The following is a 19,392-nucleotide window of genomic DNA, read 5'->3' on the forward strand; positions in this document are numbered from 1 at the left end:
ATTAGGAGCGTATGTGCCTCAGTAGTTTGAGAACAGTCAGCTTAAAATAATAAAACACAATAACAGAAATTGGGTCTTGCATATTTTTATGCAACCTGTTTTTACTTTGTGTCTTTTCCCCTTTAGGCTGCCTCTCTTAAGGACAAGTGGGGTCTTGGCTACAAACCAAGCTACAATCGCTCCAAAAGCATCTCAACAGCGGCAGGCAGACCACCTCTAAAAAGGATGGACAGACAGAGGTAACAGATAATGCCAGGAGTGGCCCCTTTCCATGATACCATATCATTATAGAAAATATTAATGGAGCTTAATCTTTTATGTACTTTAAATAAACAAGACAAACCTTTCTCACAGAGACCACTTCTGTGTTTTTGAAATTTCCCATTAAACTTCTCACAAATCATAATGGAATGTAGAGGAAAACCAGCGTTAATTTTGTTTGTTTACAGCAGTTATGCAGATATCTACAAAATTTATGTAGTAATGATATTAGAACACATCACACACAGCAGGACCTTTAGCTATAGAAGCCAATTAACTCCAGAGTGAAAATAAATAAAGAAAAACAACTGGAAATCAATCTGATGAATAACAGAGAAAGCAAATCCTCCAAATAACTTTTGTCCTCTCACTGTAATCGCAGCTCCAGAATAGGGGATGTGGATGACTTGCCAGATGTCCGTGTGGATGCTGCTTCTCCTGGACCCCGGGTCACATTCAATATCCAGGACACGGTAAACTTATTTTTGCAGACATCTCACATCTCACATCTCATAGAACAGAGAAATCCATAACTCATTATCACTATGGGGTGTCCTGTTGACATTGTTTTAATCAAATCAATATTCAAGACAATGATAAAATGTATACACTTTTTTGCTTTCTTTATGCTGGCAGTTAAAACATCTGAATCATCTCATCTTCCATTTCTATGTGTTAGTCACTGTTGTGAATATCCATATTTACATAATGCTGTAAGTCATATGATGTTGTATGATCATTTCACAAAAAGGGGAACATATGTAATCTGAGGATTTTTTTCCATTTTGATTTTAATAATTATTTTGTTCAATTGAAGATAAATAATCAGGCCTCGGACTCTGCAAATTCACCAGGAGAGGTGTTCAAGGTACATGGTTCGAAAGATTAAATTACAAATTAAACTACTTAACCAACACCAATATATACTACTTCTGTTTCCTATTCTCTTCTGTGATTACCTTGATAATGCTGATCGGATTTTCAGTATGCAAATTCAAAACAGGATGATGAAATTCTGTCTTTTGCTATATCAATATACAGCATTGATGTACTGAACAGAATTGTGTTGAACTACATAATCACTTATTGTTATCCTGTACTTAATTTCCATAGCTGCATCACGATATAGTCTTAGAGCAAATCAAATCAATCAAATTTATTTATATAGTGCACAGAGATCATTTGGATTTATATTTAATATATTTAAATATCACACTAAATTACAGTTGAAGTTCTATTGTATTTATTATTTCTGTGTTGATAAAAACATGATTGAACATCACATTCAGTCAATCACAGAAACACTTCTCCTTAGTTTTATTTGGGTACACAGCACCCAAACATGTTTCAGAGAACTCACTAGAAGCTGGGAGTTTATGGTTGGAATACTGCTTAATGGATTATGGAAATGATGGCAACTTCTTATCCTGTTTTGAATCAGCATAAAAATCCAAATCAAATTTTCTTCATACTTAACAAATCGACTAATTTCTATGCATGGTTAACCTTTGAACCACAATCTGTCAGCTGTTGTTTTTCTTTACAAGAAGTCCTCTCTTATACCTGACAAAACTATGTTATACTATACAAACTATACAAAACTAATATCATTAAAATCACAAATCACTATTACTGATTTTGGACATGGACTAGAAGAAACACTCGACATTTAACCAATATCACCTAATTTTCTGTAAGAGTTAAATTAGAGGATCAAGGTACAGACTAAAAACAGGTTGAAACGTCTAGACTGACTCTGTCTGAAGGTTTCCAAAGGATCTTTTCCATTATCAACACTTCTGAGTGCAAGTTTATGGACTGCCAGGAAAAATGTTGCCTCACACTACACTAAGCCTGAAATCTATGAGCCCTTTCCCTAAACTAATTGTATTCCACAGTCCACTACAATCAACTGTACAACAACAGAGTGGTTAATGGTGATTCTGTGCCTATAAGCTGGTTTAAGGAATACAGTTAATCAGCACATATGAAGCAGTGAGTTTAAAACATGCTGTATTCAGAAGAAAAAAAAGATATTACAAATATACTTCGCATCCAGTCTTCACTGATAATATGATTGCATACCTGCACTGTCAACAGAAATATTTTTCCTTCTTATCAAACCCTTTGAAAGAACAAAGTCTGGAAGAAATAGCTTCTATTTAGAAATGTAATCAACTCCTGTAAGTGCATTCTATTTATGGTGACCTGGTAGTGATGGTAAAACTGCATGTTGAGGTATAGCACAAAATTTTTGTTTTAGATTTAGATGCTGCAGCTCCATAGTCATCAGTACAATCACAATGAGGATAGAGAGGAGACTTTGCTGTAGTTTGTGCATCTCCATCTCTGTGAAAACTACAGGAGAGAGCAGACACAAAGCCAATGACAGCCAGTGGTGAGATTAGAAATGCATGTAGCAAGGGAAGGACTGATGGGATTTCCTTATTAATCAAGTGTCTCCCAGCGTGTTAAACTTCCATATGCTTCTAGTCTTAACAGGCACTTGGGCTCTGTTCCAATTACTTGAAATACATCACACAAGTATCCACTTGATTACTCACTAACACAGTAAGTGTGGCAACTGGAATGGACCCAGGATCCACGCAGTGGCTCAAAATGTTCCTTATATATGTAACACACTAGTATGTGACAAAAATTTACTTCAGACCTTTGGACTTAATACAAACCTAATTTGGATCTGAAAAGTTTTAATGGAAGTGTATATTTTCATGAAATAATTCAAAAGGGAATTCTTCATAGATTCTTTTTTGGACCTGTGCGCAGATTGAATGTTGATGAATCTCTCTGCTCTAAAACTTTCTTGCTTGGTGCAAAAATCAAATCTTTTTTCTTCAGTGTTGACATACCCAGGCAGACCGGTGAACCTGTATCATTGAGCTTGCTTCACTCATCAGTTACTGTGCTTTGTTTTGCTTTGTTCTGTTTTTTTTTTTGTTTGTTTGTTTGTTTGTTTTTTTTTACCTTGACTACCTAATTACTTGCCTTTGCTGCTGACTTATTAACAAACTTGTGATTAGATTGCTGAAGTTTTGAATTGGTTTTCAAGAGTGAAAAGAATACCAAAAAAGAAATTGCTTGCACAAATCAAGAATTGTTGATGAGTTGACCCTTAGACTGGTATCACGTCTGTACTAGTCTCGTATGATTTACTCTTGTCAAACAATTTCAGATGATTACACTTTTATTGCTGTCCAGTGGCAGTCAGCCCCTGTCCGCACTTATCTTGATGATCTGTTTTTAGTACGGATAGCTGGGCTTTGAAAGCAGAAGACTTGTCAGCTAGTAGATTCTCTTTGGCATTTCTCCATGCTCACCCACTTGAGTGTGTTTCACCTTTTCTCCTGTCGGGATGTCAAGTCCTCCTCATCTTCCTCTTTGTCACACTCACATTCTCACTTTTATTTCTTTTCGCAGAGAGTGCATGACCTCTCAGCGGATCAACAGTTGCAGGATGATAGTGGTCTGTTCCTGGACACATGGTCATAAAACTGAAATAAATAAACAGCAATAATAAATTTAAAGAAAATGTGGTCCAGTTGAGAGAACACTATCTCCTTCAGAGTTATGATTCTTTGGCTCCATTCCTGTTTAAGACATCACCGACATTGGCGCGATTGTTTGATCGATGTCTCTAAGCAGGAAGAGCTTTATGCAGACATAAAAACTGTCCTTCTGTGTGAGTTTGACTTTCTACCCTTCTCTGAAGTTTCCTGAGGAGACAGAGGTGGACCTGTTGTCAGTCACCATTGATGAGCCATCCCATCCTCATCATCCCCTTCACCTTCATTCTCCATCCGCTGCTGCAGGCCAGCACTCAGCTTTCAGTGCCCCCAGCACCCCTGCTGTCTTCTCACCCACAATTCCCTTCCAGCACGACGACATGAGGCGCCCTGTCTGTGACGACCTGTCCTCTTCCTCCTCTGAAGACTCCGAAAAGGAGGACGAGTTTGAACGCGAGAGACTGCCAAACTATCGAAGGTCTTTGTAAGTGATTTTGTCCACAGTGACATTAATGCGATAGTAGATGAAAGAGATTATTACACTCATGTAAAAAAAAATGGTTTTATGATTTATGTCCTCAAAAATCAATAAACATCCCCATTTACCGTTTGTTCTCAGCCAAGCACCTCACAGGAAGCCCTCAGGCTTTTCTGCTGTGAGTCAGCTGTTCAGCGAGCGGTGGCCAAGCACACCAGCGAACCGCAGCTTCAGTGGCCCTGCAACCGAAAGAAACATCGACTTTGAACTGGACGTCCGTGTGGAGATCGACAGCGGGAAGTGCGTCCTTCACCCCACCACTCAGCAACCTGAGCATGAGGACATTTCTTTCAGGAGGTATGATCAAATACATATTTTTCATGAGAGAAAGGACAGATTATAGTTTCAAGTCTCCTGCTTTGCACTGAGCCACCTTTCAAAATGAAATTTATGATGAGTAAAATCAAAATATACACTATGGGATCGACTCAAATCATTTGCAGGATAAAGTTTTATAGAGGATTTGGGGCACTGGTGACAGCTTGTTCTCTGGGAATACAAGAAGTATCACCTTCTAAGTTCAGCTAACCAAACAGAATAAGGCATAAGCACACCTTTCATCATATGACAGGACTGTACTCCCTCTGGGTTTTGCAGGAGCTGTGAACGCAGTCTCAGGAGTCTAGACCAAGAGTCTCCTCCAAAAAAGAAGAAGCTGCAGCCCACCTACACCTCCACCACCCATCTCTTAGCTGGGAAGAAATGTCCCTCTTCACTGCAAACCAAGTCTAATGACATGGAGACAACAGTTTTCTACATTCCCGGGGTAGACGTTAAGGTCAGTTTCTCCCTCAGCATCCAGATTGTCCACAAGTTTCTTCTCTGTATTGTTTATTTTTGAGGCTTTAAATTATTAATGATCAATTTCCTTCAGCTGCACTACAACTCCAAGACCCTGAAGACAGAATCACCCAACGCCTCGCGTGGATCCTCTCTCCCCCGCACTCTCTCCAAAGAGTCGAAGCTGTATGGTATGAAAGATAGCAGCCTTCCCAACCCTTCCAATGCTGTCCAAAGCAAGACTAACTCGCTCCTACCTCCCCCGCCCCCACCTATTCCATCAGGTATGGAGCGTTCCCTCATTTTTCACTGCATGCCCTCACACCATCCGTAATCACTGAAATTAGAGTGCCACCTCTCTCTGATATAGTGATTTACACCCACATGTGGGCCCACTGAATCAAATGCATGTGATTTCATTCTTTATTTTAAGGCATGAATCCAAAGCGCACCTTTGATCAAATGTGCTTTTGCATATTGATATGCTACCACAGAGGGGAAGTCCCCAAAGACATTTTCAAGAAAGGACTGCTGATATTCATTTATTCATTCATCGTCTACCGCTTATGCGTTTCCGGGTCGTGGGGGGTGCTGGAGCAAATCGCAGCTCACACTGGGCGAGGTTGATATGATCGCAGTTATTATAAAGCCTATAAAATGAACTACAAATGACTTAACTCCAATGTGTCTCTGCAGCCAAAGGTAAGGGCAGCGGAGGCGTAAAGACGGCCAAGCTATATGCCTGGGTGGCCCTCCAGACCCTGCCCGAGGAGATGGTCATCAGCCCCTGTTTGCTGGACTTCCTCGAAAAAGCTCTGGAGACCATTCCTATTACTCCTGTTGAGAGAAACTATGCAGGTTGGTTTGTTGCAAGTGTTGACCTTTTAAAGATACTGCATTTATCACACATACTTACCAGTCTCACATTTATTGGAAAAACTACGTCTTCACCTATATATTTGTGTTCCCTAATCAGCTGTAGCTTCCCAGGAGGAGGACATGGGTCAATTCGATACAGTTGAGCAGTTGGAAGAATCCGCCACCTCCCTAGTGTCCTCCTCCACATCAGCCTACTCCTCTTTCCCAGTGGACGTAGTCGTCTATGTCAGAGTCCAGGTACTACAGGATTTTTTTTTTTTTTTTTTCAAAATTTGCTAAATTATATGACAACCAAAAGTAGTGGAAATTGATTCTCATATCTGTAATTGCCCTTTGCATCTTTTTTAAATACATTTTTCTTCTCTGTGCATATCTTGTGGTCTCAAGATATGTAAACCTCTTCAACAATTACTACCATGGGGGAACTGTCTCAAAACCAAATCCTTCAGAGCAGCTGTTGTGTTTGATATTTATAGCATTATATTCAAATACTGTTGTTACGTTTCTTTATATTTATTGAATAACTTAAATCCTCATTTATTCTAGATGCCAAAACTTCTGCTCTCTCTCTGCTCTCTTGTTGTAACCCAGCCCTCTCAGATCCGCTTCAGCTGCCTGCCAATGTCCCGGGTGGAATGTATGCTCAAACTGCCCTCTTTAGACCTGGTCTTCTCCTCTAACCGTGGAGAACTTGAGACCCCAACAGGAACCCACCCAACCGATGGATCACACCCACCTTCCTCCACACCACCGGGGCAACACGTCCCCAAACCACCTCCCAGCAAAGGTCTGAAAATGACTTGGTATTTGTATTTAAACTGAACAATACTACTCTAATGTTTGCTGAGCAATATGAGGAACAAAAGCTTGAAGTCAGGCTCTTCTACAGTCTATCGCACACTGTGACTGTATGTTAGCTATGACTCTGCTGTGTCATGGACCTGTGTGATTTGAATTTTGCTCACAGCTTATTCACTTCTCAGCATTCACTTCTCTGCCGCTCTCCAATCTGTCTTTTATACCAAAATGTTCAAGCTGTGCTGTGTTTCTTTTTTCCTCAGTATAACTCGCTTACTTTACTTTATTTGGACCAGTTGCATTTACAGTCAGTGTATTCTTTGTTCCACAAAAAAGGAATAGCTGTGTGTTAATATTACAGTCAAGCATTCACGTATATCTGATGCATTAACTTAGCTGCAGAGATTATCGTTGTGTCAAACATCTTCCCATTGTCATATTTTAGTTCATTTATTCCTACCATAGGCAGCTGCTCCATCTTACATCATCCTTATTTTTTGCTCTCTCTTTTCCCTCCTTCCAGCATCTCCATTGCTTGGGAGCCCTCTAGGCAGGAGCCGCCACAGCAGCAGCCAGTCCGACCTCACTGGCCCCCCAAGTAACTCCTCGGGCCTCAGCTTCACTGCCTGCATGTCTGACTTTTCCCTCTACGTCTTCCACCCCTACGGCGCTGGAAAGCAGAAATCTGCTGTCACAGGGTTGCCTCCAGGGCCAGGGCCATTAGGTATGGGAAAAGGAAAAACTTGCTGTAAATCTCTCATGTGCTAATGATACAGGATGTCTGATGACGCCACTAAAGTACACTCATTGCCGTCCATACCGTCCAACCGTATGCAATGCCTAATGTACATGGGAATAACCACAACAGCTTGCTATAAAATATCCATTTCATCTTGTATTCCCATTCCACAAGTTACTAATGTGTGATAGAACACACATAAAAGTTTAATGATTATGATTATTGCTCTTTTTCTTTAAGGTACAGTAGATGAGGAGCCACCCTCCGTAACAGGAAGGAAAGACTCTCTTAGCATCAACCTGGAATTTGTCAAGGTCAGCTTGTCCAGGATGAGGCGAACTGGAGGCCCCACATTCATTGAGAGCTTCATCCCTGCCAAAGGTGGTAAAATGGACACCACCCTCATTAACATCTCAGGTACATCATCAGCTCTTGCATTGGATTATATTACAATTCCTGTATAGTCTGTATATTGTTCAGGCTCTTAATGCACTACGACGATCTAGAAAATATGAATAGAATTTATCAAGGCAAAGAATTAAAACAACCACAGCAAAAAAAGGAATTAGTAAGCATATATTGCAATATCTGCTAAAAAACAAATTTAGTTGTTGTTATTGTTGTAATAGTATAAGTAGATATTTTAGAATTCCAATAAAAAAAATATACTGTTCAAATAAATGAAAAGCAAGTATGTCAGCTATTGACCGGTTGTATCAATTAGGCTGATGCCTCAAAGGCTTGGAAAATGGAAAATCGCTCCATCACGAACTTCAGAATTTTTTAAACCACTGTTCTAGATCGCTGTCTAATGCAGGAACAAATCTTCTCCCCCCCTAGCTGTGTGTGACATTGGCTCAGCTTCCTTCAAGTATGACATGAGACGACTGAGCGAGATCCTGGCTTTCCCCAGAGCCTGGTACCGGCGAAGTATCGCTAGGCGGCTCTTCCTCGGAGATCAGACAATCAACCTGCCAGGTGACTGCTCAGTACTCGTAATTCTCTACTGGTTAGCTTTTTGGTTGAGGGTTGCATTGTTGTGGTATGTTAAGACTGCTGTTTCTAACAAAATAACCACCCTATCTGCAGTTGCAGATAGAAAGAACCAACTATGCAACAAGCTCTTTCGTTGTAAATTTCAGCTTTCAAATGGCACATTAAATAATGAATACCTTGCTTTACCATGCTTTGAGCTGTCACGATATAAAAAAATATAAAAAAATTACTGATGCAAACATAGTATACTTGGATTCAAGTATAATTTTGACTAAACAATCAAAAGAAAAGTTATTACTGCAATTTTTTTAAGCATACCGGACAAACCTTTGCTGGTTTATCTTGTTTTCATTTTAAAATATCGATCATGTTGATCTTCCTTCAGCCAACATTTTCTCACGCTGCCCTATGTTGACGTTTCTTCAAAGCTGTCCTTTACTTCAGTCTCTCAACCTTTACTTTGTTTCAGCCTCTGGCCCCGCCACTCCTGACTCGGCTGAAAATGTCACCCAACATCTGTCGCCAGAGTCCAGTCGTAAAGCTTACTGGAGGACATGGGATGGCAGCACCGGAACACAACACATGCCCCAGTCCCCCAATGTCTTCTCAGAACACTCCACTGGAAGCAACATGTCCCCTGGCAGTGTGAGCCACCTCAAGTCTCCAGCACCTGGTCGCACCAGGAGTGTGTCTGATTCTTCAGCTCCCAGGAGAGGTGATTACCACTGCTCCGGATGTATAAAATTCCTTGTGCAGTTAAGTTGGAGAGTGTCCTGAGTGACAAAAACACGATTGAAATGTTAAAGGTGTTTTTTTAAGGCTTGACATCCACCAACACCTTCTAACAACAAATCAACGACCAAAAACCTTTTTTTTTTCTCGCTGATACTTCTCTGTTCTATGTCAGTCTCTGAGCCTCTCTTCTGATTGGCTGACTGTTTTCTGAGTGATGTATATCTAAGCCAACCACAAGTACTAGGTTATATCCTGTTAATGTAGTTTGGTAAAACTTGGTGCTTAAGTCGAAAGGTGATGTCAGCATTTGTCCATCTTGCTAGCTCAGCAATGATATAACAGCTTGGATGTACGTTCTTAATGTACTATTCTCCATCTATTGAGCTTTTAGATTCTTCCACAGTGACTACAGCAACCCAACTATTGAATAGAAATTGTCATTTCCAGTGTGGGACCTTTAAACACCAATGTCTAACAGCAAAAAGTAAGCGTAAAAAAAAAAAAACTCCTTAATGCTTTCAACTGTCTTTTGTTTTTATCCAGATTCAGTGACAAAAACATCCACTCCTTCCTTCAGTAAAAATGGGAAAGCAGCGGGTCAGCAGGGGGCACCGTGGGAGACATTGGTGGTGTTTGCCATCAACTTAAAACAGCTCACTGTCCAAATGAACATGAGCAACGTAATGGGAAACAATACGTGAGTGAATTCTCCAGCTCTTATTCATGTAGAATCTTCACTCTTTTTGTCAGAAATCTGATTACATTACTCGTAAAAGGGAAAATGTTGATTTTTCAATCACTTGTTATAAGACTGGCTAAAACACATTAAACTGGTTCAAACAGCAACATACAGCAGTTACGTACAGATACTGCCCCCTCACTGCAACTATGAAATTCATCCCCTGTTGCACATTCAGTCACCATCATCTTTAGCACACACTCTAATGGGCTCAATTAAACTCCTCTACACTGTTGTAATTTACTGGTCATCAACATATGCAGACATCTATACAGTTGAAGTGGAAGAGAAGACAACCCTGCTGATATGGTGACAAACCCACCACTCTCACAACTAATGCAGTACTGCTGTATGCATGGTGTCATCGTGAGGCTTGAAATACATCAGTAGGAAACACACATGACCCATGCCTCTTTAGCTCTAATTACATTATTTATAACTTCAGAATATTCTTCAGACAAAAAAATATTTATGCTCAGGTGGAGTCCTTGTCTAAACCAAGAATTGCATTAAAAAAAACAGACCACAAAGCTGTATATAGACATTAGTAAATGGTCTAACAACAACACAGACATAATGACTTACTGGCAGAAAAACATAGCCACGTATTGACATTATTGTGCTTGAGGGTGGCTGGTCTTTTCTGTTTCAGTTACCTGTGTTTATATCTGGGCAAGTCCTTGCAATGAGTCATGTATGTTTCATAGCGAGCACTTCTGCATTATTCATTAGCATTTCAGGAGCGCTCACAGTTGTGTTTTCCCCTGCAGCTGGACAACCAGTGGGCTTAAGAGTCAGGGCCGGCTATCTGTCGGAAGCAACCGGGACCGAGAGATCAGCATGTCTGTTGGCCTTGGCCGCTCCAAACTCGACTCCAAGGGCGGGGTGGTGGGTGGCAATATAGACGTGAACACCCTGGAGATGGTCTGTAAGTAAACAAAGCATCAACTTCTCAGACATCTGGTGTCTTGCTGCAACTCATTAGCGCCTCTTGTACTGGCTGAGTAAAAACTCTGGCTGGTGAGTCGTGCCAAAGTTCAGTACAGAGTTTTTACACCATATTGAGGGCAGCAATTTTTACAGTTATAACTTGCATTTGGTGTTAAAATTAACAATACTGAGCACATTTGTAAATGGAAAAAGAAGTCAGCACATTCTGTAATGCTTTCCTTTGATACAGTTTTACTGTGTACATGTTTGTGAATAAAACTAAAACGTTAGATATATTAGGTTTCAGTAAAAAAAAAAAAAAACAGGCAAAATTGCCTATTTTAGTTTCTCTAATTATTGACAGAAAAAAAAAACTTAAGTGTATCGTCATTCACTCAAAGTGCTGCAGTGTTGCTGTGCTAACTCCCCATTTTCTGTTTTCTAGCCCACATCTCTGAACACCCAAACCAACAACCCAGCCATAAGATCCAGATCACCATGGGCTCTACGGAGGCACGGGTGGACTACATGGGCTCCAGTATCTTGATGGGAGTCTTCAGTAACGCTGACCTGCAGCTACAGGATGAATGGAAAGTCAATCTGTGCACTGTTGACACCAACCTCTCAGAGAAAAGGTGTGAAATGATGTCAACTGAATTTCTTGTGTTTCACCATGTTAAGTATATGAGTGGGATAATTTGGCTTTTCATTCATGGATATTTCACTTTGCATCTGTTTAAACTGTGTGTATTACTCTTCCTGTCTGCTAAGTTGCAATCAGAAAGAAGAAGTCTCTAAATGTCTACAGTGGGAATACTAGAAAATGTAGAGATATTTCTCTCCACTAGAATTGCATTACTGCTTTTTAAGGTTGGAAACAAATAGAAAACAATCACAAAACATATCAGAGTTTATGAAGAGAAACAGACAACTGCAATTCATAAAGCATGACAGCCAGTGTAATAAAATGATGTGCTGGCGTGAATGCACGTGTTTATGCCTGCTGTGAAGACCTGAATGGTGGCATTACACCAGATTAGATATAGTGTTTATCGCCATTTGTGATGTAGTGTCTTTTAATCTGCAAAATGTCTCCCTGCTTCATTTTCCCACCTTTCTTTTTTACAATTTTAACCATCTACTCAATCATCTTGTTCCTTGGTACCTGCCTCTCCCTCTCTCCCTTTTTGCCTCTCTTTCTCTCACATTCCAGTGAGATCTTTGTCCACGGAGACTTGCAGTGGGACATTTTCCAGGTGATCATTTCACGCTCCACCACACCAGACCTCATCAAGATCGGCATGAAGCTGCAGGAGTTTTTCACCCAGCAGTTTGACACCAGCAAGCGTGCCCTTTCCACTTGGGGCCCCGGGCCCTATCTGCCCCCCAAAACCCCCGTTATCAACACTGAAAAAGGAGCTGCTGAGCTTTGTAAGTACACCTCTCTACACTGCAGCCTCATATTTGAAATTATATATGCACAGCAAGTGTCTTCTGCTTTCCTGCTGGCTGTGCAAAGTACAATGATCAGTAATTGTAATAATAATAAACATGCTTTTGAGTCTTAGCTAAAAGCTCAAGCAGCATGCACTTGAAGAAATGTATATAAGAATAAAAAGTTAGTGAGTTAAAGTCAATTTATCTCCCCTCATCCTCCTGACTTCTCATTTCTGTCTTCGAACCTCCTCCGTTATGCAGACATGGATGCAGCACATCACCGCCACTGGCCCGGGGTGCTGAAGGTAATCGCCGGCTGCCACATTTCCCTCTTCCAGATGCCACTGCCTGAGGACGCTGTGCAGCTGGGCGGTTCGATGAGCCTGCATGGCAACCACATGACCCTGGCCTGCTTCCATGGGCCCAACTTCCGCTCCAAATCGTGGGCTCTGTTCCATCTGGAAGAGCCCAACATTGCCTTCTGGACTGAGGCTCAGAAGATCTGGGAGGATGGTGAGAACAAAATGTTCATTTCAGCAACTTGCATTGTTTAAGTGGTTATTATTTAAACTTCATATTGAAATCATAAACAGCCACTAAATAAACCAAATGAAAATCATAAATTTAGTTGTAATGAAAAATCGACACTGTAATCTTTTAATTAAAGAACATTTGTTTTTTTAACAGGGTCCAAAGATGATTCTACTTATATTGTTCAGACACTGGATTTCCATCTTGGTCATAACACAATGGTAACGAAACCATGTGGTCCTTTGGAAAGCCCAATGGCAACCATAACCAAAATAACCCGCCGGCGGCATGAAAACCCTCCTCACGGTGTTGCTACTGTCAAAGAATGGTTCAACTATGTTACCGCCATGAGGAACGAAGGTAACCAATTATTATGTAAATCAGTTATATCGTATCCTAATGTCATCACCCTCAGGGCTACACAAGCCTTATTCCCATAACTCAACTCGCAGTTGGCGTATTAAGTTGCTGCCAGAGCTCTCCTTATCCAAATGTAAAATCTACTAACTTCACTGTGTGGCGCTTGAAGGATCATGTTCAGATCGAGGTTTTCTATGGTGTTAAAAACAGCCAGTGGCCGTCAATAAATTGTATTAAAGGATAACTTACTTTCAATCTTCAGTAAACAGGACTCACTTCCACGTGTACAGTGCAATGGAGTGGTTTCTGATTGCTTTAATTGTTCTGTCCATGCAGCCAAAAAAAGAGAGATCAGTTAAGTAATTACAAAATGGAAGAGATGGAGAAAGGATTAATTGTTTTGGGTCTCATGGCTAGTTGCACATCTTATCACATGTCAGCTTAATTAGATTGATTAAAGCCAATATTGAACTGCCATATGTTTGCATTCATATACACTACTCTTCACTACTACTACACTACGTCATGTGTATATTGTGAAGGAGATATTGGAAATGCCTCTTAATATAAGACAGCACAGTTTTTTTATTGGGTTTATAACATTGCTGCTGTGTGTCAGACAGCATTAGTTTTAGCAAGGTGTTCCTAATAAACTGCCTACTCAGTATAAATGACTGGCTTCTTCAGAAAGCTCACACAAAAAGACCAGACATAATTTTTTCGAGTCAGAGCTTCTTTCTGTCTGCCCTGCTGCTGCCTGTTATCTTAAATGTAAAATAAGTGCAGATAGTGTTTAATGAAGCACTAAAATGTGAACACGACCTTAAACTTGAGATTTTTGACATGTCTTATTTCTCGCTTCAGAGCTGAACTTGCTCAGGAACGTGGAAGCCAACAACCAAGAGAATGGAGTGGCTGCCAAAAGCTCCAGTCTGCTGAGCAGCTTCCGTAGCTCCTCCAGTTACAACCATGAAACAGAGACTATCTTTGCTCTTCCAAGAATGCAGCTGGACTTTAAGTCCATTCACGTACAAGATCCAGATGAACCTTCACTAACAGGTATTCTACACAGTAAAGTAACGGTGCATTAAGCCACCCACCTGCTCAAATTTTCATTTTCATTTTTCATGCAGTGTTTTTGAGGTCAAACTCAAACTGAATCTTTTTATGGTCTAAATTGCTGCTGTTTGCTTCTCTAAAATTATAACCATCATCTCATTGAATTTACTGCACAATCCACATATATATTCGAAAAGGTTAAATGCATCTGTAAATGCGTCTGTGTTTTCACCCTGGTGAGGTTTTTACAAAGAGAAAAATTAGTTTAATCTACAAAGTAAACAGACCAGGAGATTAAACCTGGTAACATCCTTGATCTGATTGAAATATATCGTTTAAAATTACTAAGACCTAAAAAATATATCATAAAATTTAATTACGACACTTTGGCAGAAAGCCACAATACATGTGCAAAGAATATATGACACGACTGAGAGGCAACCTGCACTCTCAACACCTCAAAATAAATACAAATACTAAAATAAACATTTCAGATAATGTCACTTTGGAACCTGAAGATAAAGACTGGGTGACTTTTAAATATTGACTACTGAATTATATTTTCTGAACAACCCCCCCCACCCCCTGGAAAAAAAGGCTTTTGCCCTAATTTATGAATTCATGCATTATTTATAACACAATTTATTTACAATATCAGTAAAGATAAATTTGAAGTGATGACAGTTTGACATCTAAAATGCCAAATGTTAGCTTCACCATGACATGATGATAAAAAAAACTTGGCCAATTTACAGTGCTGTAACTCAAGGAGGGGAGATTGTGATACTTACTTAGCTGGTCAACGGAGACAAACAGCGCAAGGCTGTAATTCTAGTTGTTTTTTATGATCCAGACTCCAACAGCAAACCCAAGGTGGAGTGCATGGTCGTGACAGAATTCACCGACCACATCTGTGTCACAATGGATGCTGAGCTCATCATGTTCCTCCACGACCTGGTGTCAGCCTACCTGAAGGAGAAGGAGAAAGGTTTGTGTCTTCACAACAGTTGTGTGAATCAGTAAAAGAGAAAGCAAACAGTCACTTGAAAGGTCAACAAACTCATCACTCATCTACAACAGGTCCAGAAAAGAAAAACTTTAAGATTCAAAAGTGAAAATCTCCCCCATAGTTCCAAACAAGGTGCTATACCTGTGCTACACCTCAAGAAAATGGCTCATCCAACTATTCAAAGAAAAACAAGATGGACCACATCTGTCTGCCTCTGTAGCTCCAAAGCTGTTTGTTTGCCGTCATACATATTTTGGAAAACAGCATGAAACACAAGCAGCTGAGTGTTATTTTCACACACAGTGGGGAGGTCAGGGAGCCCAATGCAGGCAGCATTTTAATGGGTTTTCTATTGTCACAAGGCAACAAATTACCACTCTTCAAGCCCACACGCATTTTTCATGACAATTAAAATAGTGCCACGACTTTGTTCTGTTGATTCTGCAGCTGAGTAGAAAGAAAAAGGAGGGGAGCGGTAAAGATTTTCATCAGTGTCTGATTAATCCTGATTAACTGAAGTAGGACAGATGAGTATTTGAATGTGAATAAATCTTGATGTATACTGTGAAGGTGCAGACAGTGCTTTCAGGGATATTAATGAAGGTGTGCTGTGCTCTACTTCAAGATGTTGTTGAAGAATGTGTTTGCCTTGTTAAAAAGAGCAGCAGAGCATTCCAACCTTATTGCTTTTCGTCCTCCGCCTCCTCCCCCGTGTGTCCTCAGCCCTTTTTGCCCCGCGGATGTTTGCCGCTCGGCCAGGCCAGAAGAGCCCCACAGCCCTACATGATGAGAGCTCCACAAACAAGGACAAAGACCAGGATGACGGCATCAACTACACCACGGTGGACTGGAGGGAGTTCATGTGCAATACCTGGCACTTGGAGCCAACTCTCAGGTGATCGCTCATACGCATCAAAGTTATGTGAAATTGAGTCACAATGCTCATTCATGAATAATACTCAAATAGAAAATAGAAAAGAGCAATTGCGACACTGGAAAAGCATCAGTCTTCATGACCTAATGGCTGCGCCAGATTGGAGGATGATGCTCGAGCCAAACAGGAAAATCCAGACCTACGTCTTTGTTGTGCATCATTACATGAGAACAAATCCCAACAGTTCTACACTAAAACGTACTATCTCTTCATTGTCAGAATAGAATGAGATGCCGTTCTCTCTATTTGTAGCAGTATTTGTTTCCTAATATATAAGTTACGTTTTATGTGTAAATTGAGTGAATTTAAATCTTTAAGGTGAACTGGGAAAAAAACACTGCGATTTGTAGAACATGACTAAAGTTGCTAAAAAAAAAAAAAGGACATAAATCCAAAAGAAGGAAAAGTAAATACTCACCTCTGGTTCTTGGTTGCTGTTAGTGAGCTCATTTGAATCCAAATGCTTTGCGTGTGTTATTTCTTTGTTTTTAAGTTTAAAATCTTCCCAGTGTCAGTTGAAATAATACCAGAATATAATATTTCCGCTGTCTTCAGGCTCATCTCCTGGACAGGACGCAAGATCGACCCAGTGGGCGTGGACTACATCCTGCAGAAACTCGGCTTCCACCACGCCAGGACTACAATTCCCAAGTGGCTCCAAAGGGGGGTGATGGACCCGCTGGACAAGGTGCTGTCAGTGCTGATCAAAAAGCTGGGCACCGCCCTGCAGGACGAGAAGGAAAAGAAGGGCCGCGACAAAGAGGAGCACTGAGGACGGCTCACACCACTGTAATCAAAGCTGTGCATTCATTCTCTACAGGTCACTACCACTGGATTACTGCATCAGTGGCTGCTACCGTACATCATCAAACATGCCCATGTTACCCTGTGAATTTCAGTATGATTGTTTACTGTGGTGCATGCCACTAGCAGCTCGGAAACATTTTGCACCAGTTACTATCTGTATATTTTGAACAAAGTAGCAAATGTTAGTATTGTTGGACTGCTTTAATGGTGAAACCCTGCCTCTTTTACCTGTTGTAAATGACCTTAATGAAATCGCTTGAAATTTTATTTTAAGGCTTACCAATATTTCATGAGAAATGATTTCTTATACCATTGCCTTTTCTTTGTTTCCCATGGAACACATGGTAGATATGCTTTATGTATTTTATTGCATAGTTTTACTATATTTAAGATCAGAAGAACAGTTCAGTGACAGTGTTTTTCCTCTTTTTCTTTTTTTCTATTTTTTTCCTGAAGTGAACAAATAAATACTGGGAGGTTACGGCACATCATCCACTCAAGTCAGGAGACTGGCATAAACTATTATTAATTGTGATTTGAATCAAGATCATTATTTAAGGGTATGTGAAATGCAATAACACGTATTAGCTTGGAGTGTCAAGCTTATTTTTTGTCTTCTTCTTTTTTTTTCTTTTTTTTTTAATCCGTACAATAGAGACAGCGTATAAATTAAAATTTCTTAAATGTGTTGAATTCCTAACTTAATAAAAAATAATGCCATTCAATTTTACCCGAAGCTCACTTGGGTGTCATTAAAACTTTTTGTCTTCTCTTCAATAACCCTGATGACGTCGCAGTGATGTCACCAGCTCAGACGGCTTTGCCTTCACCAACCAGCATCACCAACCCAGGTACTCCATACCAACCCATACTGCTCATTTCCATATGCGTTAAATGCATTATTTGTTGAACAAGGTGTTGTGAACTTTAAATGAAACAGAATGGCTTGTGTTTTTTTTTTTTTTTTAATGCTTCACATTGTTTGTGTCAGAGCTTTAATGGCATCAGCGGTAATGTGTTTTCTGTCTGCATGCATTAATCTGTTCTGCTCTGGGTTTTTAGGTCAGTTAAGGAGCGTGTGTAAGTCTAAGAGATGGACTCAGTAATTCATCTCCTAGTTTCCTCTAGTGATTGTCAGAAAATGTCACCTCCTGGTCCATGAAAAGCCAACTGCTCTCACTGCAGGTTTCTTTTTTTTCTCCCCCCCTAACACAGCACTCTGACAGTAAACCCCCACCCCCAACCACTATCAGCACCACCAGTGTCAGTCTGCCCCTCCTCACCACAGCCATGTTTCCTTTTTGGTTCCATGCCATGCTTTTGCGTATTTGATGGTGCGTTGGCGGATGCGGTGGCACTGTGAAGAGGAAGGAAACTGCGGGTGTCCTCTGTGATATCTCTCTGTGAGATTACAGCAGCGTCACCTGACCCCAGACAGCTCAGTGTGAGAGCACACTCGAGTCTTTGCTCTTGCTTGCCTGGGTCGGACATTATTTTTGATTTTTATTCAGCCCTGCTGCACATGGATCCCTTTGAAGTGACTTCTACTTTGCATAGCCCATACAATGTATTTCTTGCCTTTTCTTTCACTTCACACAGCCACAGTAAACACATTAACACAAAAGCCAAGTGAGTGACCAGCAGATGGAGTCGGAAACCAGTCGTCCCGCATGCTGAGCTCATCCCTAATGCCACATCAGCTCCCTACAGTATACTGTCGTACTACTGAATAATAAAATAGAATAGGAAGCATTAAAAAGTCATGAAGTGGCCAGAGATGTTGAACATCTTAAATTGCTTGCCTCTGTCCTTCCTGGCCTGGTATCAAGCTGTCCTCAGGCAGCCTGCAGTGAGCTCTGGACTGTCCAGCTAAGGAAAAGTGCCACCTGCAATTAAACTACCAGCAGACGTTTGTCAGTCTCCTTTATGGGTAAAGATAGTAAAGCATCATGAAACTGTAATCGTAATGCAGGAGAGGTCAAATTGAACAGTCTAGGACACAGTTACAAGACACTTGAATATTTTATCTGCACTTTCTGAACTTTTCAGCATCGGGGAGGGGGGGAGCTGAGGTTTTAATCAGTTACTGGTTCAGCTTTTGGAGATTTCATTAGAGCAGTTTTAAGAAAACATGTTTTCATCAGCAGAAAGCTGATAGTGAACAGAAACTGTGTTGACAGCATGTCATTAAAATGTTTTAAACCTGGTCCAGAAGATCTTAAAGGTCTGTGTCCAGTCCAGACTGTATCCAGAAACTGAGCCTTAAAATTAGCTGTTACTAAACAGTCAACACAGCCTTGCTGAGTTATCAATAAGCTGTTGAAGTAGAAGTGTCT

The 19,392-nt window shown here is 40.5% G+C and overlaps 1 protein-coding gene across 6 annotated transcripts in view; it reads left to right on the forward strand.

Annotated features, from left to right (window-relative positions):
• Positions 1–17,780, forward strand: part of kiaa1109 (KIAA1109 ortholog) — a 62,500-nt gene extending 44,720 nt beyond the window's left edge. For 4 of the 6 annotated variants that reach the window (XM_029493249.1, XM_029493254.1, XM_029493252.1 and 1 more), the window contains 24 exons: positions 127–239; positions 644–734; positions 1,079–1,129; positions 3,992–4,269; positions 4,405–4,620; positions 4,921–5,101; positions 5,198–5,387; positions 5,800–5,961; positions 6,080–6,219; positions 6,574–6,769; positions 7,304–7,504; positions 7,760–7,936; positions 8,360–8,497; positions 8,985–9,230; positions 9,794–9,947; positions 10,760–10,917; positions 11,365–11,554; positions 12,133–12,350; positions 12,618–12,869; positions 13,044–13,247; positions 14,112–14,306; positions 15,160–15,294; positions 16,039–16,210; positions 16,805–17,780. In XM_029493249.1, the coding sequence (XP_029349109.1) occupies positions 127–239; positions 644–734; positions 1,079–1,129; positions 3,992–4,269; positions 4,405–4,620; positions 4,921–5,101; positions 5,198–5,387; positions 5,800–5,961; positions 6,080–6,219; positions 6,574–6,769; positions 7,304–7,504; positions 7,760–7,936; positions 8,360–8,497; positions 8,985–9,230; positions 9,794–9,947; positions 10,760–10,917; positions 11,365–11,554; positions 12,133–12,350; positions 12,618–12,869; positions 13,044–13,247; positions 14,112–14,306; positions 15,160–15,294; positions 16,039–16,210; positions 16,805–17,021 (4,275 nt within the window). In that variant the 3' untranslated portion in view covers positions 17,022–17,780. The remainder of the gene's footprint in view (positions 1–126; positions 240–643; positions 735–1,078; positions 1,130–3,991; positions 4,270–4,404; positions 4,621–4,920; positions 5,102–5,197; positions 5,388–5,799; positions 5,962–6,079; positions 6,220–6,573; positions 6,770–7,303; positions 7,505–7,759; positions 7,937–8,359; positions 8,498–8,984; positions 9,231–9,793; positions 9,948–10,759; positions 10,918–11,364; positions 11,555–12,132; positions 12,351–12,617; positions 12,870–13,043; positions 13,248–14,111; positions 14,307–15,159; positions 15,295–16,038; positions 16,211–16,804) is intronic. The other 2 variants (XM_029493253.1, XM_029493251.1) reach the window with 2 other exon arrangements.
• The last annotated feature ends 1,612 nt before the right edge of the window (positions 17,781–19,392 follow it).

Source organism: Echeneis naucrates, chromosome 22 (assembly GCF_900963305.1).
Source record: "Echeneis naucrates chromosome 22, fEcheNa1.1, whole genome shotgun sequence".
In the NCBI taxonomy this organism is placed as follows: domain Eukaryota; kingdom Metazoa; phylum Chordata; class Actinopteri; order Carangiformes; family Echeneidae; genus Echeneis; species Echeneis naucrates.